Source organism: Solanum verrucosum, unplaced genomic scaffold, assembly GCF_900185275.1.
Source record: "Solanum verrucosum unplaced genomic scaffold, falcon-dt-bn FXZP01000049.1, whole genome shotgun sequence".
NCBI lineage: Eukaryota > Viridiplantae > Streptophyta > Magnoliopsida > Solanales > Solanaceae > Solanum > Solanum verrucosum.
Window position 1 is genome coordinate 2,365,520 of NW_026020221.1, and position 24,498 is coordinate 2,390,017.

Below are 24,498 nucleotides of genomic sequence, written 5' to 3' on the forward strand. Positions count from 1 at the left end.
TAATTGCGGAAAAGGATCATAGTTACCCTTGTATTATTCGAAATAGTTTAAATATGTCATTCGTTATACTTTTGGGCCAAATATATCCTTACCGTTATACTTTGGGCTAAATATACCCCTCATCCGTTAAAACTTTGAATAACGTGAAGGATTGTGATTAACTTGAAGGACCATATCTTTTTGTCCTAGACAACATCTGAAATAACTCATAATCCAATCCAAGTAAGGCTTCTCATATCAACATACAACAATGGAGTAATGTCATATTCATCTAAGTTGATGATTCTCAACATTTGAACACACACAACACTTACAAATCTCAGCAATTAATTGAAATTCTGATGAGTCAAGTGTCAACGGTGAAGAACTGGAGAATTTTGAATTATTATTTTTTTTCAAGCTCATTGTCAAATTTAAAGAACCTAAAAATGAATTCAGCTGAATCATACTAAGCAAGAGAAAATCTCAGCTTAAAAAAGAATAATCCAAATAATTTTCAATAATTCATTGATTTACAACAACTTCATATCACAAATTTGAAGGTCAAAGACCCAACAATTTCGTTTCCAACTTCTCCACCCAATGTGCATTATATGTTTAATTGTTTAGCGCGTCAATTCAAATCAATCAAATTTCAAGCATCACATCAATTGAACTTTCACAAAGTTTAGAATCAAACCCAGACAATTCGTTGAAAGAATTGTGCTTTTGTTTGCTTATTCAATAAGAACAAAACACAGTAAATATTTTTTTAAAAATTTGCAACTTTTTATCCAATATTTTATATTTTGATAGGCAAAATAAATGAAAACATTAATTATATAAATCAATTTTCATGTAATGCAGGAAGCTAAATATTTTTTACAAACAACTCGTTGTGCTTTTGTTTGTTTATAAATGGGTTTGGGCAAGAAAGTGTGGGTGTTGACTGAGACAAAAAAATATGGGTCCTTCAAATCAATCTCAACCCTCCACCTGTCTATTCTAAGATTGAGATTCAAATATTTAACGGATGAGGGTATATTTCGCCCAAAGTATAATGGTGAGGGTATATTTGGCCCAAAAGTATAACGAAATGCATATTTAAACTATTTTGAATAGTGCATGGGTAAATATAACCCTTTTCCATTTAATTGTACACGAAAGAAACCTTAAGAAATGACATTTAACAAATCACTTTTTAGATATATGCAAAATTTTAAACGTACAAGTAAAGAGTAATTTTTTTTTACCAGTCTCCTATATGTTAATTAGATATGCAATAATACACATTACTACACAACTATTTAATTTACTGTCAAGAAGTTGCTGCTTCTTTCAGTAACTCAAAGTTATAGTTTTTTTCTGTTAGCTACAGAGTGTTCTTCATCTTTACGATGACTATCTCGGATATTTTTTATAATATAAAATATATATTTTCTATATGTATTCATGAATATACTAGCTATCTGCTTTCATTATTGTTCAATGTAGGGACATTATTATCTCTGTGCAATAGTATAATGATGTTATTTATCGCTGTAACTATAATTTTATATTGTCATAGCCAATTAATCAATAAAATACCTTATAACATTGTTGTTTCTCAAAATAAGATCGAAGATTTCAACACAATAGCTGAAGGTAATATTGGTGGCCCCAGATCATAGTGTCAAGCAATACTTCATAAGGATTAAGAAAGACACGTATAAGGAATATATTGGTAATTTTCATTGTTTTGTAAGAACAAAAAGATTATGGGTGCTAATTATCAGAAACAAAAGAATAGGGAGCAAATAATAAGAACTAAGAAGTATATGTTAGGGGTGCAAATTGCAAAAAACTACTTAGAGCTCATAAGCAGAAATAGAGCCACTCCAGAAAACAACTCTCTTCTTCTTCTTCGGGCCTGTAGGCTATTCCATCCTTCTTCTGTTGCAGTTTGCTGAGTTAATCTCGGAGACTAATAGCTTCTCCTCGACTTGGGGCTCAATGGTATTCTTCTATTATGAGATAAAGATTTGATCTTGATGTTAATTTCTCATTTTATTTTTTGTTGTTGTTGGTGGGCACCAGTAATTCATCTTTCTTTTAATTTAATTTAAAAAATAAATGATACCTTAATCCTTAAATTTAAATTTAATCTTTCTTGATTTTACCTGTAAAATTTGTGAAAATAATTAGGTTTGTTTCCTGATAATTGCATAATTGATTGAATGCAAATGTTCTATTCATACCTTCAAATGATTTGAACAGTCCAAGAAATAATTTTGGGGGTTGTTTTTACCTATTCTTGCTTATTCTGATTGATTGTTTACTGTTCAAGTTTGACTAGACCATAGCTTATTCATTCTAGGCTTTTCCTCCGCGCACTGCGCCTCTCTCTTTGTATTCAGAAGTGTAATTACTTTGTTGCTTAACATATCGAGTTCCCCCATTGAGTTATCGGGGGCAACAAAACATTGCCATGAACATGGCTAGAGACAAGGTGGACCTCCATTTTGTCTAATTTTACTTATGCATAACCTGCATAACATTTTTGTTATGCCTTACCCATTTGAGCAATTTGCAGACCAATCGTTTTTGTTCTGTATGCATTCTAAAGAAGAGATTGCAGTTCACTGTATCCATATGATGTGCTGATTAATATATCTTCATCCATGATGCCAAAAACACATGTTTTGTAGTAAAATTTCATGTTTTCAGTTGGGAACGGAATGCGATGATCTTGGAAAGTATTGAGAGTTTGAGCCATTGGCCATTATGCCTCTAATATAACTATTTATTCAATTATCTCTACTTGAGCCTGGAAATTCAGGTATGCATACTGTTACAACTGAAAACGAAACTAGTATACATGTTTATAAATGCACTCCACACATATTTTTGCTTTCAAAGCTGAGTTATTGATTTTCTATTTTAAAAAAACATCCTGTAGAATACTGGCTTTGAAATAACATCGTCCATACATGTTTTTGCTTAAATTTCCCAAATATATTAGTTATGATAACAGGTTTGACAAAAAAGAACTGAGTTGATATCTTAAAAGATCTGAAAGGTGAATGGAGCTCCATTATGGTTTTAAAAGTTCCGGAATTTTTTTAAAATGGTAGGTATCATAAAAATCCCCAACTTAAGAAATTAGTAACTGTGAATTATCCATGCTAAACTTGGTCGTTCTTTAAGCTCTTCAATATATTGACAAATTATCACAAGATCAATAGTCAAGTTGGTTTGATCAATTGAATTAGGAAGTTCCCTTTGCTTCTGTGGTTGGAATTGTCAATGGATTGAGTCTTATTTTACTTTGCTAAAGCTCCATAACTCTAACTGGCTGGGGTCTAATGGTTGCAATTACTTCTGCATTGTTGTCCATCAATTTAAATTGGTAAATGCTCCTTTTATCCTAAAATCAAATTATCATAACTTGAGTAGTTCAAAAGGGATGTGAAATGTGTTATGGAATGGCTTTTATGTGACTGTGAATGATTTCTGGTTTGTGAATTGAGTTGAGATTAAGATGGAATTCAGTTGAATTTTGTTTTGCTGAAAATTTTGTGTTCTTCTGTAGTTTTCAAGTACTTACTAATTTATGTGTTGAAAAATGTAAAACCACATCAAAAAAATGTCTAGTGCGAGTTATCTCTCCTATGTGGTTGCGAGCTATTGCATAGGAGCGGGTGTTTTACGCTGTGCGCACCCAAAGGGTAGCGGCTGTGGGTTTCCCTTGTCATCAATAAAAAAAAAAACAAATGTCTAAGCTCAGATGCATTCAAAGAACTTTCGGGAAATGATTGAAAAACATATATTGCCATAGATATAATAACATAAAAGCAGAAAATAAAAGGCGACAACTAAATTACATTAAATAAGAAAGACAACATATAAACCATGAGATTTTGATTACATCATTACACTGCCCATTACAAGTATTCATAGAAAATCACCAATGATAAAGAGCAAACAAATATTTGCCAACATGCGATCTTCCCTTATAGAATACTGTAAAATGCAAAAATGTTTTTTTAAGATAATTCTTTCTGTGCTGATGCTAAACTAACATAACATTTTTGATCATTGTGATTTACTTGGCAGGACAATCATTAACTCCCGCAGTCCTGTGAACCTCACAGTTATTAGCAGATTATATTCGAAAACTAGTTCCTAATCTTCTAGAATGCTTTCGTCAGTTATTTCTCGATATTCAACTTTCTTACCTTCTTCTTTGCTTCTCGTGCAATTCGAAACCTTGCTTCATCATCACGGTTATCACTCCACCCCCTCCAATGCCCCAAACACCACTTCCTTTCCCAACTATGATGACCCAAATTCATCCCCAAGTTCAACTAGTGCTTCCTCTGACCCTCTGAACCCCACCATCATGCTGGAAACCCTCTCTTGTTACAACAATGACTGGAGAAGAGCTTTAGAGTTCTTCAACTGGGCCGAGACGCAGTGTGGCTTCCATCACACCAGCCAAACGTGCAACCAACTTATTGACATTCTGGGGAAGTTCTTTGAATTTGATGCAGCTTGGAGCTTGATTGAGAAAATGAGAAGTGTATCCTCCATGCCTGACCACACCACTTTCCGAGTCTTGTTCAAACGTTATGTGTCTTCTCACATGGTAAAAGAAGCAATTGATATGTTTGATAAGATGGAGGAATTTAATTTAAAAGATCAAGTTTCATTTTCAAATCTAATTGATGCTTTATGTGAGTATAAGCATGTGATAGAAGCCGAAGACTTGTGCTTCCCTAAGAACAAGAATGATGTGAAGTATTCATGTTTTAAGGTGGACACAAAAATATGTAATATGCTTCTTCGTGGGTGGTTCAAGATGAGTTGGTGGGGTAAATGTAGACAGTTTTGGGAAGAGATGGATACAAGGGGTGTGCAAAAGGATCTGTATTCGTACTCAATTTACATGGATGTACAGTGCAAGAGCGGAAAGCCATGGAAAGCTGTAAAATTATACAAAGAAATGAAGAAGAAAGGAATTGACTTGGATGTGATCGCGTATAACACTGTTATCCGTGCTATTGGGATTTCAGATGGTGTTGATGTAGCAGCTAAGCTCTGTCAAGAGATGATTGAGTTGGGGTGCAAACCAAATGTTTCTACGTACAACACACTGATCAAGCTTATGTGTGAAAATGGGAGGTATAGAGACGCATATAAAGTGCTTAGTCAAATGCCTCACAAGGGTTGCGAGCCTAATGTCATTACATACAACAGCTTCTTTGGTTGCCTTGAAAAGCCGAGAGAGATTCTCAAATTGTTTGATAGAATGATTGAAAGCGGAGTGCGACCTAGGATGGACACCTATGTCATGCTTATGAGGAAATTTGGAAGATGGGGATTTCTTCGACCGGTCTTTATTCTTTGGGAAAAGATGGAAAAACAGGGATTGAGTCCAGATGCGTCTGCTTACAATGCATTAATTGATGCCTTGGTACAAAAGGGTATGGTTAATATGGCACGTAAATATGATGAAGAGATGTTAGCAAAGGGCCTTTCAGCTAAGCCGAGGGTAGAACTGGGGACAAAGTTGACTACTGCTGACTGTGAAGGCAGCTGATGACAATGCAGTTAAGATGTAAAAAGCCCATGTTGAACTTCAGCTGTTCTTTGTCATCCTTGTGCTTGGTAGCAGCAGGTGATCCTCCTTTTGAAGTGTCTACAAAGTGCAAAAGCAACGCCTCATGAATTGACATTCTTTGAAGATACCAGAATGTGTTTCAGTGAGCTACGTGTTTGTGGCTTCATTGCATCAGGTCTTGTGCATCTAAATCTGGCAAGCCCTCTGTTGACCTCAAGTCATTTTTGGTTAGAATGCTTATTTGACCGCACTGGAAAGAAAGAATCAAACTGTGGTTTTTACCCTTTGGGATTCTTTTCGATGTATACACCGACCTCTAAAGATGGTGAGTAGTAGCCAAACAGGAGTTGTTTCACATCACCTGTGTTGATTGGGGACCTTGAAAGTTTTGTACCAATTTCAGAGGCAATGAGAGATTCTATTGTAAAGATAACAATAAGTAACTTTTTATTTCTTTCAAACAAGAGGTGATCTTTTGAACTCAACAAACTTGTATTATGTGTGTATTCTAAGTTGTTTGTTACTAAAATGTTCAAAAGAGTGAGTTCAGACAGGTTATAGCTTGGAATGTTGTTAGTAAATGTTGCTGCTGTTGCTGCTACTTATCAGTAAGCACGAGGCAGCAACACAAGATAAAAACTTATCCGCATCGTTTGTTTACATCAAATCAATGATAGCATGATGTGTTTTGTGCATTTTCCTGAGTTGTATTTCTCAGTTTGATGGAGTAATAAATATACTTATTTATAAAAAATAAATAGAAAAAGTAAACAGGCAAATGAGTTTCATCTTATCGTATATATATAATTTTTTAATTACCTAATTATACGGTATAATTTTCGGGCAATTTGACACACTACGATAAATAATCCAAAATATTTGCTTACTTTTTTAATTGACAAATTTTGTGATGAAATATGTAAAATTTTAGAGAAAGGTGGAGAAGTTTTATAAATTGCCTTTTTTCTTTCTTTCCCCCCTTTGCAATTTTACCCCTCAACGGAAAATGGTCAAATTTGTTTCTCTACTATTGAAAATTAATTATATTTATCCATCATTATACTTTTTCAATAAAATTGTCTTTATCATTCACCTTTGAATAAATATTTATCCCTCAATTATTATTTTCTTGGCCCCCACCTTTAGTTTGCTATGTGGCGTTCTCGTGAATTTTCATTTTTCTAAAATTTAATTATTTTAACCTGATTCATTGTTAAATTCGTCTAAATTTGCAATATAAATCCATCCCAAATGTTCTCAAACCTTCAATTCTTTTCGGTCATAAGAAACATCGACTAAGCTAGGGTTCCTGATGATTCTTTATGTGCGGCTCGAGGCTTCAAAATCTTCTCAACAAGTAAGATTTTTATTACTTAAACTCTTTATTAAAGCTATTTTAATCATGTTTTACTTCCTAATTTACATGTAACATTACATGTTGGAATTGAGGAATCAAATCCAAAAGGAATTGAATTTTACAACAATCTAATAGATGACTAGAAAAAAAAATTGTATTATGAAATAAGCTATTAAAATGAAAATCAAACTTGATATGAAGCTAATCAATTTATTTCAACATAAGAAATGCAACCTTATGCAACTTTGTTTTACTAGGATTTATCACAAAAGTTCAAAGATTTATAGGAGGGATTTTTAAGCAAATTGTATAATATATGTATTTGAATGAGTTTTCTTTTCCAATCACAGGATCTGCCACAAAAGTTCAATTATTTTCTAATCATTAGAAACATCAATTAAGCTAGGATCTACCACAAAAGTTCAAAGATTTGTAGGAGGGAGTTTTAAGCAAATCGAATAATATATGTATTTGAATGAGTTCTTTTTTCAGTCATAGGATCTACTACAAAAGTTCGATTCTTTTCCAGCCATTGGAAACATCGACAAAGTTAGGGTTCTTTGTGATTCTTTATGTGTTGATCGAGGTTTCAAAATCTGCTCAATAGGTAGGATTTTTGTTACTTAAACTCTTTACTAAAACTATTTTTATCATGTTTTACTTCCTAACTTGCATGTAAGGAATCAAATCCAAAAGGTCTGAATTCTACGACAATTTAATAGATGTTATACTAGGAAAAAAAGGGTTATACGAGGAAACATGCTATCTAAAAAAATTGAACTTGATATGAAGCTAATCAAATTTATTTCAACATTAGAAATGCAACTATATACAACTTTATTTTGTGGAATGTACCACAAAAGTTAGAAAATTTGTACGAAGAATTTTTAAGTAAATCGAATAATATATGTATTTGAATGAGTATATTGTCATATTGTGTTCCATAAGTGAAGTATAAATTCCTAGCTATTAAACTCTTATTTATGCTAGTTTACTTATTACAGGACAGAATTGGGAGTTTGAGAATTTTTGGGATGAATTAATTTTACAAAAAAAATAAATTAAATTGAGAGTAATTCAAATTAGAAAAAAATAGTACGGAGTAATTTACATAAACATCACATAGAAAATAAAAGTGGAGATAAATAATGGAAATTAGTGGTTTAAAAATAATAATGTGTTCAAAATTGAATCAAGACATTTAAAACGAAAGTATAATGATACTAAATTTAATTTTTTCTATAATTAAATTAGAGTCAGACTAAATACAAATATAACTTATTTTTGAGTGCAATAGGGCAATTTTGACCCTTTTTCATAGATACAAATAACAGAAGAGCAGAATAGAGTGTTCTCTGCTTCGTCTACAGTCTTCCTCCTTTCAGTTTTGCACTTTCGCTGAGGAATTTGGCAGCCGACTCTATTATCATAACACTCCCAAGGAGGCCAACAACTTCTCCTCAATCTGAGACACAATGGTATTCTTTTAATTTCAATAAATATTTGATTTTGCTATTCTAGGTTCTTCCTTATCTGCAATTTTTTTTAAAAAAATTACAGCTGGTGATTGTTTCCGTTTCTCTGTTGTTGGTTTGCACTTGTATTGCGGAATTGTAGTTAATTTCGATGAGGACTGAAATTAAATATGTCATGCTGGTGTAGCTTATTGTGGATGTTGAAATCTTCTTTCACTTGTTTTGATACCTTTGGTTAATTCGTAAGCAAAGATGACACCTTTAGTTAAAAACACAATATTTCTTGAATTTTACTTTTAGGTTTTTGCTTAATCCTTTTGGTGTCCGGCTAGCTCTGTCACACCTCGACTAATTCTACGTGTACCTGTCATCTTTCACCACCAATAGGTACCCGTCTATCAAGGCTAGAACATATGGGAAGAAATCACCTAGTGTGTAGTCTTTGCTGGGATTCGAACCTGAGACCTCATGGTGCTCAACCCACTACATTGACCATTAGGCCACACCCCGCGTGGAAGAAGAAGTCTTTCTCTTCTGCACTGTTATGTATATAATCAAAGTAGTTGGGAATTTCACGGGAGAGTTATCACTTGGGATATATTCACTATCTTTTCTCAAAAAAGACATCGTGGATGCTCGCCTAGTTGAAATTGCCTCAATCTTCTCTTCTCCTTAATTGAATAGGCTTATAAATCCATCTTTAGCTCTTATTTGTAGTTATTGAATGCCATTTTTTTTATGTATAGATCAAACGGCTTCGTGCACCTTTATCATTATTGGAAGTATATTAATTTTTGAGTGTCACTTCCTACCCTTGTGGCATCGATGCTAACCAACTAAAATCTAGTCCAAGGTTTTAATATTTGTTCCTCTAAAACTGGATTTTTGTGTAATCTTTTTGTGCTACCAAGAAACGGAAAACTAAAAGTTATCTCCTATTACTTTTTATATTTGCTTTCAGGGTCTTGATTTTTGCTCCTTCTCAAAATCATGTTCATATTATGCATGCATGGGTGTGACCTAGTGGTCAATGAAGTTGATTGAGAACCATGAGATCAGGTTACATTTCCAACTGAGATAAAAACACTAGGTGATTTTTTTCCCACCTGTCTTGACCTTGGTGAATAGAGTTACCTAGTACATGTGCCATTGGGAGGTGGCAGGTACCTTATGGAATTAGTCAAGGTGTGCACAAACTTGGCCCCGACACCATGGTTATCAAAAAGAGAATCATGTTCTTATTTCAATGATCTAGATTATTTTCTTTTTCCGATGTTGCACTCAAATAGTTAAAATCATTGAATCAAACCCACTTTTAAACTTTTTAGATCAACATATATCTTTGGACTTTTACATCCTAGGCAAAATCAAAGATCTTCTCCAAGAACACAAATCAATCCCTCCAACTTGCTTTGTCTCATTGTTATGTCATAGTCCATAGGAAGCTATGTCGAGCTTTAGCATGCTTAAATGATAACTGAAACTCTCATGATCGTTATTTCCTACTTTCATAATCTGACACTTTGGTAGTGTGTCTTCACATGCTTTCATTATCAAAGGATGTTTTTAAGGTGCTATTATTTTTTTTTATCAATTTTCTGGTTATGTATCTCTTTCAACTCTTACTTCTGTGTTAATTTGTTGATTGCTTTACATTTTACATCATATCAGATAGGAGGCCTATTCCACTTAAGAAAATTTTGATGAAATAATCCTAATAATTAGAGTATTAGACTACGATTTGAATTGTAGGTTTACGGGGCTCATAAATCTTTGCTTCTTATTGAAAGGCTCTTGTCATGTCCTTAGTCTTCAACTAAGTGCGTGTGCGACACTTGACAACTTGCTTACGTTCTTACACAATTTGCTCACTATCTCGCTATGTCAAGTCAATCTAAGACACTAGGAATTCGCTAAGGTAATGATAGAAAGAATACAAGAGAATTGCAAGGGACATTTGTATTGGAGAGAACTTGAATTATTTGCTTCGAGATTTTACAAATGAATACTCCTCTATTTATACTACTCACTTAGGGGCTAATGTGCAAATAATAATTAGTACTCAAATCCTTTCATATTTAAAAGTAGGTCCGTTCTCTAAATTCTCTACATACCTAGAATATTCTAAGACCTTTCATAAATTCTTCTGAAATATTCCATAAGAATTTAGAGTCTTTGCAAACTTTCCATGGTTCTAGAATATTCAACAAATGCTAGCATCTTCCTTCTGTAAGCTTCCACATGGCAAAAAGGTGTGTCAAGTGGTGAGCAATAGACCACCCTCCACCCAAAAGCGCAACCATATCCCCAACTCAATAAGCGCTAGTTGGCACACCTTTTTGCCATGTGAAAGCTTACATAAGAAGCTTTTGTGGGAAGATTCTAGAACTTTGGAGAGTCTCTTAGAATGACTCTAAATTCTTATGGAATATCTAGGAATTTTTTTAAAAGGCTTTAGAATATTCTGGACATGTAGAGAATTCTAGAGAAGAAACCTACTTGTAAATATGAAATGATCTGTTTAATAATTATTATTTGCATATTATCCCTAATCGTGTAGTATAAATAGAGAGGTATTCATCTGTAATATCATCAAGCAAATAATTCAAGTCTCTCCAATACAAATCTCTCTAGCAATTCTCTTTTGTTCTTTCTATCATTCCCTTAGCGATTCCTAGTGTCTTAGGCCAACTTGACATAGCGAGGTTGTGAGCAAGTTGTGCAAGAACGTGTACAAGTTGTCATGTGTCGCACGCACACTTAGTTGAAGACTAAGGACATGCCAACATTGTATCGAGCAAGGTTGTAACTAAGAAAATGACAAACGACGGAGAAATCAATGATGCTAACTCCCAAGATGCTACTAGCACGAAAAGCTATAACAAAAAGAGAAGTGTCGCCAACAAAAACCAGGAAATGTCGCTCAAGGTCGAGTCAAACGAAAGACTTACATTCATAAACCTTCTGCCACTGAGGTGAGCAAGGATGATGTGGAGGTCCTGCCTGGAAATGTCTCGCTTTGGTAGAGAGTGGGTTATGAAGGTTAATGTGTGGATGAATGTAGTCGAGATATTTGTCCAACGCTTTGGGAAGGTAGAAGACACTCAAGTGTTCTTGAGGGGAACACTCTTGAAAAGATCGAGAGCATCTGAAATGACTTGGATGGGCGAAAACAGACCAAGATAGAGATGATTCCATGGAGGCGTTGAGCACTATCGATGCCATGAAGGCAAAGATGAGGCACTCAAAGAGCAGGTCGGCACTGGTGTGACTAAGACAACAAGAAATGTTGTTGTAACGAAGGAGGCCAAGATTGAGGCTCCAAAACCACCGGTGTTCAAAAGGGTTCATAATGCTCAAGAAGTAGAGAATTTTGTTTGGCACTTGGAGAACTATTCTTGGCATGGAAAAGTGAGGGGCTACAAAGCCAAGATCAATACTATCGTGTTGTACCTGTTAGAGACTGTCATGCTATGGTGGAGACGAAAAGTGGCTGATGCTAAGAGAGGTCTAGATACTGTCTTTTACAAGGCAAGACGCAAACTTCAGGAGTTGAAGCAAACATGGAGCATACATGACTATGTCAAAGAGTTCACCACCCTTATTCTCTAAATCCCCAACCTCACCAGCAATGACTTGTTGTTCCACTTTATGGATGAGTTGCAAAATTGGGCTAAGTAGGAGTTGCAACGCCAATAAGTCACAGATATAGACGAAGCCATAGTAGAGTCTGAGTCTTTGATGGATTTCTGGCATGATATGTATGACAACGGTAAAGGTAATGAGTTAAAAAGTTGTAATGTTAAAGGTGGGGGAGATCATTGAAAAAGCTAAGAGACCTACTAACGCCGCAACAAGACTTAAGATACTAATAAGTTCAATTTCTAGAAGTTGAGTGGCCACCAGAGCTACGTCAAAGAGAAGGGATGCTACATATGCAGAGGGCCACACGGTTTCAGGAAACTTCCCGACTTAAAGAGTCTCAATGCTATGGTGCATGAGCAGAAGGGAAAAAAAACAAAGAGAGGGCACAACACAATTAGGTATGATAGGACTATGTGGAGCTGTCAAGTAGAAATCTATGCAGCCTGACGACAATGACAATCAGTACATGAATCTCACTATCAATAACAAACCCGCTTGTGTACAGGTGGACACTAGATCAATTTATAATTTTGTGACCGAGGCTGCAACAAAGAGACTAGAGTTGAAGGTTGCTCCAACTCACTCCCGCATTAATACCGTGAATACAAAGACTCAAAATGCTCATGGTGTAGCCTATGGTGTTGGTGTCAAATTAGGCAATTGGAAAGGTACGACAAACTTTACCGCCCTAACAGTGGATATCTGTGATATTGTTCTAGAGTAGTAGTTCTTTAGACACTGTCACACTTTAATCACCCCTACCTCTACGTCTCTTGGTCATGAAATAAGAAGGAGCTCACATGGTGCCTACAGTGACTATGTCGCACAGAGAGAGCCAAGCACAACTTTCGGCTATGTAGTTAGTCAAGGGGCTCAAGAAGAAGGCGCTGACGTCCATGGCAACCTTGCAAGTTTGGAGCAAGACATGGGTTACCATGAGACATTGTCGCCTTGCTAAGAGAAGTGAGTGAGAGAGCACAAAGATGCTATGCCCAAACAAACTACCTAAACACTTGCCTTGTAGGCATGAGGTAGATCACAAGATTAAGTTAGAGCCAGGAGTTAAGCCACCCGTATACGCTTCTTATTGCATGGTACCGCTTGGAGCTTATGAAATAATTAATAGAGTAATTGGATGCCGGTCACACCCATCCATCGAAGACACCTTTGGCGTGCCGATGTTATTCCAAAAGAAAAAGGATGGTTTATTGTGTTTATGTGTAGATTACCGGGAGCTTAACAAAGTTAAAATGAAGAACAAGCATTTGATCCCGCTAATAACTGACTTATTTGATAGACTTGGACAAACCAAGTACTTTATCAAGGTAGATCTTCACAAAGGCTACTACCAGGTTCGCATTGTGGAAGGGGATGAGCCGAAGACAACATGTGTGACGAGATATGGAGCCTTTCAGTGGTTGGTAATACATTTCGTCTCAACCAACACACCTGTTACATTTTCCTCTCTCATGAGCTAGTTCTTTCATCTCTATCAGCTATCTTGATAAGTTTGTAGTAGTATACTTAGATGATATAGGCATCTATAGCAACACCTTGGAGGAGCATGTAGAGCACTTAAGAAAGGTATTCCAAGTCTTGCTGGAGAATGAGTTATACATCAAGAGGGAGAAGTGCAAATTTGCACAATCAAAGGCACCCTTCTTGGACATGTCATCATCAATGGCGAGCTACGCATGGACAAGGCTAAGGTACGAGCTATCCAAGAGTGAGAGGCACCTACAAAGTTAACTGAGTAGAGATATTTCCTTGGCCTTGTTAACTACTATCGCCGGTTCATCAATGAATATCCAGCCAAAGCAACACCATTAACTAACTTGTTAAAGAAGAACAAGCCATGAGTTTGGGCGGAACATTGTCAAAAGGCGTTTGAAGGCATTAAGACAATTGTGACAGTCTTGGCATTGCCTGACTTTACCAAGACATTCAAGGTACATACATATGCATCTGATTTTTCTATTGGGGGTGTCTTGATGCAGGATATTTATCCTATAGCATTCGAGTGCCGCAAGTTGAATGAGACAGAATGATGTTACACAGTGCAAGAATGTGAGCAAGTTGTCAAGTGTTGGACGTCCACTTAATTGAAGACTAAGGACGTGACACTCTGGTCAGTTACTTTTGTGGGCTGACACTGATAATCAGATTAACTTTCGGTCCATGATGCACAATAGAAGATAGTCAACCTCACTGTTACTGCTTCTGCCATTTGGCATATTTCCTTAGGTTATCATTCTTGTACGAGGTCCTCCTAACTTCACATGGATGTCTTTTGTTGACTGCACTTGCTGAACCCATAATTTCTGCCTCATCAAGCCAGTAAATTCCTTAGCACCTGCCCGTAGACTGAATTCAAGAACCAATTTAAACTCTGATCTCCATTTACTCAACAGCCTGAAGCCCCTTCAACATCCCTTCTTGTCTTAATCCTTTATAATCACACCTGTTGTTTATTATGCACATTCTTGGCCCTGCCAGATAAGTATCTATATATGTGGTTGCAAGTGGTCATGGCCTCTTTGATTTTTGTGAAGTTGTCGTCATAGTGCACTTGAATCTCTTTATTAGTTTCCCAGGTTGAAAAGCTACCTAATCAACTTTTGTTTATGTGTTCAGACACACACTTCTAGTTGAGTGAGTTTAGAATGGATTGTTTGTGGGTTGGTGAATGTGAATAGAGTGAAAAGATACCATAGCTGATAAATATGTAAAGAAAACTTTGATGATACTTCCCACAATATACTGTGTAGAGAAAAACTTCAATAACACTTCATACAATATATTCACGGTTTCTGTCGGAGTGCTTTCCAGATTGTTTTTTGTATTATTCTGGGAAGATGCATGTCTTTTTAGTTTATTAAGTTAAAAGGGATTGGCAGAATACACATTATAGTTTGTAGCACCCCAAGTGTGTGGCCTAGTGGTCAATGAAGTGTTGGTGAGTACAGTTACCCGACACTTGTGCTGGTGGGAGGTGGGAGGTAGCAGGTAACAAGTGGAATATCGAGGTGTGCACAAGTTTGCCCAGACACCACTATTAGAAAAATATGAAAAAGTATATCTTGTATACAATACTAAAAGTTTCATGTGAAAAGATCTCCAGGAGCCACAAGTCAATGAGCATTTTAAAAATTGGCCTGTAAGAATAATGCTATACTTTGCCATAGTCCAAGAGACTGCTAAAAATTGCCTATTTTAGGAATCATTGCCATGTCTCAGTTGAAAATTTTAATTCATTATTACTGTAGTATTCATCTAATCTGTACAGGTTTAATTATTACTTGAATATTTAGTGTGTCTTTTGCACAGCTGTTCTTGCCCAATGTTTGATTTAGTTTTGCATCAACCAGTATCTTGCTTTGTGGTAGATGACTAGCAATTTATTCCTAGAATCCTTTCATGACAGGAAAATTTTGATCATCGATTTCAACGAACTGATCAGTGGAAGCCTGTCTATTCCTGGTTAGAGACTCTAGACACAGACGAGGTGGTTAAATCAAAAGAAATTATAGACTGGCTTACTGAGAATTCTGATGTGAGAGAACAATTAAATTCAAGGCATTCACGTTATCATTTGATGCATTACATAAAAAAATGCCACATGAAAATTCTGAAGAGAAAGGAGAAGAAGAAGGTATAATATCTAGTTTATCGGAAGTTGAGTAGGCTTTACTGCATTAATGTCATGTTTCCAATATCTCAATTTCTTCCTCCACTGAATGAAAGAGGAATTCAGTAACTCCATATGTCTGATCATGCATGCTTTTGTGTCTGCATTGTCAACTTCTAATTCTCTTCATCTTTATTCAGCATTAAACCTATTATTGACAATTTGTTCTGCTGGCAGGGACCAGGATTCACCAAAAACGTGTCTGTGTCAGAAGTCAAGAAAAGTGAAGATGTGAAGAAACTTGTTCCAGTTCAAACTACAGGTGAATTCTGTTGTTACATAGAATGTAGTGCATAACAAGAGTAAGCACGTTCTAAGTTGTCAGAATAATTAATCATTACTAGACCTTTTTGTATACAATGAATATTTTTGTGCAAGGGAGAAAAGCTCATATGAATCTAATTATGTGGTTTCCTGTCGTATCCCTGTAGACAAAGCAAACTCGTGAATCAGGACCGAGGAGTTTATAGTATAGTAAGTCAGTGTTGGAAGAGTATTCCTATAGAAGCGGAGATCCTGCTTAATACATGAACCGAACAACATCTTTGAATTACTTCAAAAACATATGTATCCTAAATGATAAATCCATGCTTAATTACCTTTGCTACTAGCTTGTACTTCTCCATGTTTGCATGTACTCCAAAGACCCATCTGCCCATTGTGGCATCCATTTTATCAGTTTCCATGATCCTTGTTGTTTAAGGTATATGCTTAATAATTATTGCCATATTGAACGTCTTCTACCACGTCCTCCTGTCAGGAACTGGCTGTAGAATATTATAAATCAGATTATTTTCTTTAAATCATAATTTGCTTTATTCATGGATACTACAGTGTTCTTTGAGGGTGTGTGTGATCAGATCTTTAGGTATTGAGAAAAAGTGTTTAATTGATAAAGTATTTTGAGGTGGGGGCTATGGATGGTTTGGCATTTGGAATCAGAAGTGTTAATTGGTTTTAGGTCTTCTTGAGAGTTTTTTACTTGCTATGGAGAACGGAAGGATATGGTGGAAGTAGTAAGTCATGGAGGTATGGCCTGTTTAGTCGGTGGTTGGGTCGTTGGCAGTGGCAAACCATTGATGTTGTTCCAGACAGCTGGAGAATGACTTAAGTTGGATATTGCTTGCTTAGGTGGCAGTTGATTCTTTAGGCGTTTTTTTTTTGTTTAGATTATTTTAATTTCTTTTTGGTTTAATTTAGATGCAAATTGCATTTTTGGGTTAGGACACTGCTTTGTCAATTGCTATTGATGTTTTGACATAAGAGAGATGGTTGCCGGGATTTTCTTGGAGGGTGGTTTACTGAGATATAATACCATGTATCTAGCACCTTTTTTCTTGGGGGTGTTGGGCAGAGGGGATGGTGAATAATTGAGCTAGCATTCGATGATGGGAATACTTTTTGAGCTAACATGCTATTTACTTCTCAGACATGGAGAAACTAACTTGATTTTCACAAATATGGAATGACATGTACCATTTAAGAAAAGGGTTCAGTAGGAATGGGTTGTTTCATCGAGTATGGGTTGGGGTATGGTGAAAGTTTTGTCCATTTTTGCATGAATATGCTTATTATTCTTCTCCTGTTGAACAGTTTTTGTAACTCAAGTAAGGTTGCTTCCTAGAAAATGCCCTATTAAGCCTTCTTGTCTTCTCCTTTGCTAATTCTCTTGCTGATATGGGTTTTATTGATCCAACTTTGTAGACTTTAATTTCAGCACCGCCGTACCTAAGGACACTGAACTCTATAAAGCAAAACAAACAGAAGCTTTGCAGAAATATGAGATGTAAGATAATTATTCCAATCTAAATTCGTTTTCATTCAATCTTCATAAGATATTTGTTTACTTGTGACACAATCTTCCCTCTCATGTTTATGTTTTTTCAGTCTAGTGGAGTTGGAGAAACAACTTTCGATGCACTTCCCAAAGCCTGGAAACATTGGCAATAAAGGAAACTAATCACTGCATAGATTTCAAGCTGATTTTGCACATCGATTAAAATTCAGAATGACACAGTTTTGCAGTGTATTGATTATAATTTCACATCCAGTTTTGCTGGTTCGATTGCTTTGTTTCATCGATTCTGCAAAACTTCGACCATGGCCTATAGAAACTAGTTTGAGAAACTAATTCCTTTCGTAATTTCTGGTTCTTGCTCCCCGTCCCACCACTCTCGACGTCCCTGTCCTTGTGAGAAATATCCTTGATTCTATGGTAATGTAAGAAGTATGGAATATTAAGTTAGCAATTAGTTCATTTGCCAATTCTCATTTGTATAAAATAAAGTCTTGCTAGTTATGAATATCTCAAAAATATTTGAATGAAAGGTCTCTATCATTCAGTAGTTGTTACTTGTTCTATGTTAGGTAGGTTGGCTAATAAATAGTAGGGTAAATGGTACAATTTTATAAATGAAGCTACCAAATTTCCCATATACACATTCTGAAATCCTCAGGAAAACTTTGGGCATTTGATAATGACTTTTCCATGATTGGTCTATTATAAGTACTACTGTATATATGGTTCATTATAAAGTGCTTTATTCGATTTTATTGCATGACTTTTTATGTTTAGTACAAAAAAATCAATCAAAAAGGAGGATACTATTGAGGATTGTAACTATTTGCTAGAAATAAATAAGACTACACATATTTGAACAAATATAGAGAATTTCTACCAAATGAACTATACATATATTATATATCTACTGGCTATTTTTAATTTAAACGGTTTGATGAATGACTGTTTAATTAGGTTAATTCTTTGTAAAAATCAAATTACGGAAACTTGTATGAGCTAACAAGAGGGAGTTATTCGGATGATCTCTAGAGCATCCCCAAAATTCCCCTTTTTGTATTTTTTTGTCAAATGAAGGAGAAATCATTGTGGTGGCATGAGGAAAGTTGCAAGCATGGGGGAAGTGAAAAAGAAATAAACTAAATTAAATTAAAGAAAGAGACCATTTTGTAAAACAGACAAATTTGTTGCTTAATTAATTCAATTATTGTTTCTTAGAGCCGAAAGTACAAAAGTTGACGAAAGCATTAACCTTGGAAATGAACAACATTTCGAGATGCTAAGCTAATTAAAAGGAGTAATCATTTGGTTTAGCGAATGCAATTAGAAGAAGCAAAGCATACATCAAAGTTGGAGGAAAGCACATTAAAAGACCTAAAATAAGTTACATACCAAATGAAAAAGGAAAAATCTTTTTGGCCAGAAAATTTGTCCTGATATTTCACCTATGTTATTTTACTTTTAAAATATTTTTACCCTTTTAACTTTAATACATTTTAATTAAAAAATGGAAAAAAATCAATTTATTTTAAAATGAAAAGGATATCATAAACTTTTTCAATTTCTGGCCAAATTTTATGGCCATTTATCATTATCCTGAAAAAGATATGTAGTCTTTTTTTTCTTTTTAGTCCTTTTCTCTTCTTCTTTGTTGTGGATTGGGATCACTCGCTAGTTAACTCAGATTGAAGCAAGATTTTATGAGAACATATTTTTTCATATTTGGGAGTGAGGAACACAATAACGTCTCGATTTACTTAATTATACTCTAATTTGCAGAAAAAAAAGTCATCTAGGTGCTTCTTGTTGCTTTGATCCCCTCAACTACGTTTAGAACATTGTCTAGGCTAAGAGCCATAGTAAGTTAGTATTTTTGGTTATTTCTTCCTCGTTGTTGATATCGACAAGGCCCAGCCAAATGATGTCTGCTAGTTGGGAGTGACAGAGGTTGGTTGTAAAGTAACTAAGGGTGGTGTAATTTTTTAACTTGATCGATTTATTTTGATAAAAAAATGAAGATAGTATCGTTTTTAACTATCCACTGGTAAATCTGATCAAATTCCGATGAAATAAAATAGTTAGACGATTTCTAATCATTTAGTATCTCTTCTACAAGAAAGTAGTACTCATATAATGAATTAGCTAAAATGCGTGGAAGCTGACTCGAAACACTATGTCTTGAAACATGGAATATATCACATTATCAAACTTTCATTAATTAGTTCATATATGCATCGTCCATTTGTAGGGTAATAAGCCATGCAATAGACTGATATGGGCCAATCTTGTTGAAGGAAAAAGAAGAGGCCAAAGTATATAAAATTTGGACCATTATAGAGATAAACTTTTCTAATTGGGATTTGTTTTATAATCCCCATCTAATCAAAGAACATGCACATATCCTCCCACAACAAACACAAAGACAGAAGGTAGGTTACAATAATTAATTAAGTGAAGACCCCTTTTCCACCCTAAATACCAACAAAATGAAGAGTTAAATTATTGCTAAAAATTAAAGTAGCACATCAACTATATATATACCTTACTTTTATTCATTACTGTTCTTGACTTGATCCTCCAATTGTTCTTTTAATTAGAAAATAATTAGTTTAATATTAAAAAATACACGAAAAAGTTAAGTTGGTACAATTTTTGAATGCTAAACTCGAGGGGAGCATAAAACAACGTATTTGAGACATTATAAATTATTCTAACAGAAAAGCTATATATTAATTAAAAGGATAAAGAGACTATCCACTAATTGACCAATTTCAGATATGATTTTGGTGTCAAGGATGTTGCATGCAAACATTCCTTAGCAATATTTTTTATTGTCATCTAATGTTCGATATTTATATAAGGATAGGGATATTTTTGGGACGACTCTCCCAAGTCCTAACAAGAACTTTTCTTATCTTCTTGAACTCGAATTTGAGTTATCACATGAAGGATGCACACTAATTAATATCTCATATATACTTTGGTAGTCAAATTTCTTATAAAAAATAATTTTTAAAAGATGAAGTGGTGATCTAACAACTCCAATTCTCCAATCATAACCAAAACTTTTAAAGGAATTTATGACTAAAGCAACAGAAAAAAGTGCTTTATTTCTAGCAATGACGATATATTAATTAACATACCTAATTGAATGGAAAATGATGTTAGTGCTTCTAATTTTTTTTAAAATTAATGTTCTTTCATTAATCACTTTTTGACTAATAATTTGTTATGGAGAAAAACATACGTTTGGGAGAAGATTCCAACAAAAGTAGAGCCTAATATGGATTTGCTTGACGAGAGCATCCAATAATTCAACTTAATTAATGAAACTTAATATAAAGTTTAGGACACGATAAGAAAAGGAATTAATGACACTTGCTTGGTCTAAATTGTAATGTGATTTAGTGGTCTGTTCAACCAAATTGTAAATATTATCACAAATTTTAGTTGAACAATTTTAGGCTTTTTCTTAAAAGAAGAAAAACTTGCATGTACTTTAAATAATTTATCGAGTTTAAATAATAGGAATCGAAAAACTGAAAATACAGGCCGTTTTCATTTTAGTTAAAGCACTCTCCACCATATAGATATGAATTATTTGAGTTTAATAAGTTCTGAATACCGAATGATTCGAAAAAAAACCCATATATGAGGTACTTTCCCTGAATCGATCAAGGAAAACGGGTCCAATTGGACCATATTATAATTTTAATGGAAGATAATGATCGTATATGCATATTATAATTAATTAGTAGTAGTAATTAATGATAAAATATGCATATATATGAACCTACGATATATTTATTGATTTGACGTAATTATTAGGTGTAATTGATTTTTTCTCTTTTCTTTTGACTTTTGAGTACGGTGTGAAAGAAATATCATACGGAGGTGTATATTATGAGGTTCTTAATGTCCAATAAATATTACAGTACTGTAAAGGCTAACGATAAGAAATGTCCCTACACTGATAACAAGTTTAATACGACTGCCAATTGGTGGGTGGTACTATATTATGTTGTGTAGTTAAACAATACAAACGCATAGTATATTATATATATATAGAGAGAGGGTGGGGGTGGGGGGTGGGGGGATATATGATGAAACAGTTGGAATTCCTTCCTTCTAATTAACTATAAGTCTTGTTCTAGGGTTAGACATAATATATAAATAAGCATTCAAATTTTGGCTTAAACCGACATACAAACACTTCAATTTTGAATGTGCATATCTAGACATCTCAACTTATCTTCATTGTGTCAGTTGAACACTCTAGCTTATAAAAGTATTATTTAGACACCTTCAATATTTATATGTGTTACGTCAATATCAGGTATCCAAGAGACACAATGGGACGAGTTGAGTGTTTAGTTGTCAGTTGATATGACGTTGAGATATCTAGATATGCACGCTCATATGATATTTATGCCTCTTAATTTTGAGTGTGCATACATAGATATTTAAATTTGTATAAATTGAATAAGTAGACGCTCACGTCTGACATGGTATGTGTCCTACATGACATAATATAAATCAGTTCGAGTATATTTTAGCGAATTGCTATATAGACAAGTGTGTCTAGTTATTCAACTTTATACAAACTTAAATATTTATTTATACTTAATTTAAATTGAAGAACATAAATATCAACTAGACTCATATTTTAGAATTTTTAGATTCGCTTCGACGCCCCTAGAAACATTAGTTGTAATGGTGATGGGCTTTTAAAAATGTACTTTGCAAGGGTATTTACTTTTCTTTTTATTCATGTTTCTTGGAAATCATCATACAAGTTTAGAACTTCCACCTATACGTGCATGTGCTACTTTTTAACTCTTTTCCAATGTACAATCATTTTGCATTTATAAACAAATCTCTTGTGTCGTTCTTAATTTATTACACTTTGCCATCATTAATTTTAATTAATTTATTTAATTTGAAGCTTAAAATTGCCGCAATAGATATGATAAAACTTGAGTTGTAGACTTATTTTGAACAGTTATAGTTGCCTTAATGATTCTTGTCTTTTTTGATCAATCCCTTCATGTCGGCTGACTATGTCCACTTAATCATTAAAACTTTAATAATCATGCACATTATGTTAATTGTACAACCCTTAATAGCATTAGTTCATGTAAGGATAATTAATTAATTAATTAAATGACTATTTTTATGAAATGATAGCAATACACAAAACAAAAATTGGCCCCTCAAAACACACATGATGTGCCTATAGATGTGACTCAACAAATTCCCATAACTTAAAAACAATGGAATAGTAGGGGATATGTATAATATATAGTCCCCATCAAAGATTTTAAATATCTTCTTGGTATGGAACCCATTTTATTAATTGTCCCATATATAAAATAAAAACTCATTAATCAACCATACCTTTTTTATTCCTTTTCTAGTAACACAATTCACCCCACTTATCAAATCATCTACATATATATTTTCTATTTGAAATATAATAATGTAGAAAAACAAAAATGTCTCTTCCTTTTAATGTACTCATTCCGCATACAAAATTTACTGATAAAGACTAATTCATATTCAAGTCGATTCGCTTTTAATTAAATTAAAAATAAAACTAATTCATATTCAAGTCGATTCGCTTTTAATTAAATTAAAAATAAAACTAATTCATATTCAAGTCGATTCGCTTTTAATTAAATTAAAAATAAAACTAATTCTTATTCAAGTCGATTCGCTTTTAATTAAATTAAAAATAAAACTAATTCATATTCAAGTCGATTTGCTTTTAATTAAATTAAAAATAAAACGATATCAATCATATATTTCAATCATATTTATCAAGGATATAATATTAAATAAGAGTGTATGAAGGATGTGTATTAGGATAAAAGGTTAGTAGTCTATAGAGTTTTGTCCTTCTAGGTTTTTTGGTGTTTGTCGTTGTACTAACCGTATTATTGTAGTTCTTATTATTATCATTTGTTGTTTACTGTGTTTTGATTATCACACTACTTTATTGTTCTTGTTTCTTTTGCACTACTTCTCTTGTTAGTTGTTATTACTTGGATTTGCTGCACTTGAGTCAAGAGTCTTTCAAAGACGACCATTTTATCCCAACGAGATAGTAGTAAAGTCCGCGTACAGTTTACCCTCACAAAGTTCCACATATAAAATTTCACTGGACATATTATTGTTGTATAGTAATTGAATATGTTATTGTTGTATAGTACCGAAATACAAGCTAGCATGGGATTAGGCTGAGAGCATAGCTTAATGTCCAAGGTAAGTTGTGGCAAAATATAAATTAGAACTAGTTTTAATTAATTAATTTCACTAGTGAATCTTTTTTATTTCTTGCTTTTTCATGGGGTTTTGCTTGTCTTTTCTTCTTCTTCTTCTTATTTGCCATAAAATTTCAAAAAAAAAAAAAGCCTGTCCAAGAACATGATTAGATTCCTAAATCGACATCCTTGTAAGATAGTTTACACTTAAATAATCTCATTTTCTGACCTTAGTCACGAGACAACCAACACGCCACTAAACTACAATATATTTTTTTCCACAAACAAATCCAAAATTATAATTATGTCAAAGAAAAATAATAATAATAATAATTATTATTATTATTATTATTATTAATTTATTATTATGTAATGTACGGTATTTCTTTACTGTAGTCAGCTATCACGCGACACCACGTGATCACTTGTTTACGTTCATTAAAAGAAACAAAAAAAAGGGCAAAAAAAAATGAAATAAAAGAGATCTGTTCAGAAGTTTTTTTTTTCTTTTAAATAAAGGGACTTTGATTTTGTAGGTTCCTTGCAATTAATTAAGTCAAATGGGATTTTTTTTTCTTCAAAATAATTATTTAGTATTATTTTTTCCACCTAATTAGTAATTACAATCAATTTTTGAAGTGATGGTGTTTAAATTTGTATTAGTAAAACAGTAATGAATGCTTCAACTAAT

At 33.9% G+C, this 24,498-nt stretch overlaps 2 protein-coding genes across 2 annotated transcripts; both read left to right on the forward strand.

Annotated features, from left to right (window-relative positions):
• The first annotated feature begins 1,937 nt into the window (after positions 1-1,937).
• On the forward strand, positions 1,938-5,562 carry LOC125831666 (pentatricopeptide repeat-containing protein At1g80550, mitochondrial). Its single transcript, XM_049510839.1, has 2 exons — positions 1,938-1,974; positions 4,075-5,562. The coding sequence occupies exon 2, from the start codon at positions 4,157-4,159 to the stop codon at positions 5,558-5,560; it is 1,404 nt and encodes a 467-aa protein (XP_049366796.1). The 5' UTR covers positions 1,938-1,974; positions 4,075-4,156; the 3' UTR covers positions 5,561-5,562.
• A 2,705-nt stretch (positions 5,563-8,267) lies between these two features.
• On the forward strand, positions 8,268-18,049 carry LOC125831203 (uncharacterized). Its single transcript, XM_049510390.1, has 5 exons — positions 8,268-8,416; positions 15,483-15,710; positions 15,924-16,008; positions 17,451-17,532; positions 17,634-18,049. Exons 1-5 carry the CDS (start codon positions 8,414-8,416, stop codon positions 17,704-17,706), a joined length of 471 nt encoding a protein of 156 aa, XP_049366347.1. The 5' UTR covers positions 8,268-8,413; the 3' UTR covers positions 17,707-18,049.
• Positions 18,050-24,498: the final 6,449 nt, after the last annotated feature.

Excerpts from the sequence above, each read along its gene's own strand:
- LOC125831203 (XM_049510390.1), top strand. Across the intron at positions 16,009-17,450 it reads TGTTCCAGTTCAAACTACAG|ACTTTAATTTCAGCACCGCC; the intron begins GTGAATTCTGTT and ends CCAACTTTGTAG. Across the intron at positions 17,533-17,633 it reads GCTTTGCAGAAATATGAGAT|TCTAGTGGAGTTGGAGAAAC; the intron begins GTAAGATAATTA and ends ATGTTTTTTCAG.
- LOC125831666 (XM_049510839.1), top strand. The coding sequence starts at position 4,157 with ATGCTTTCGTCAGTTATTTCTCGATATTCAACTTTCTTACCTTCTTCT.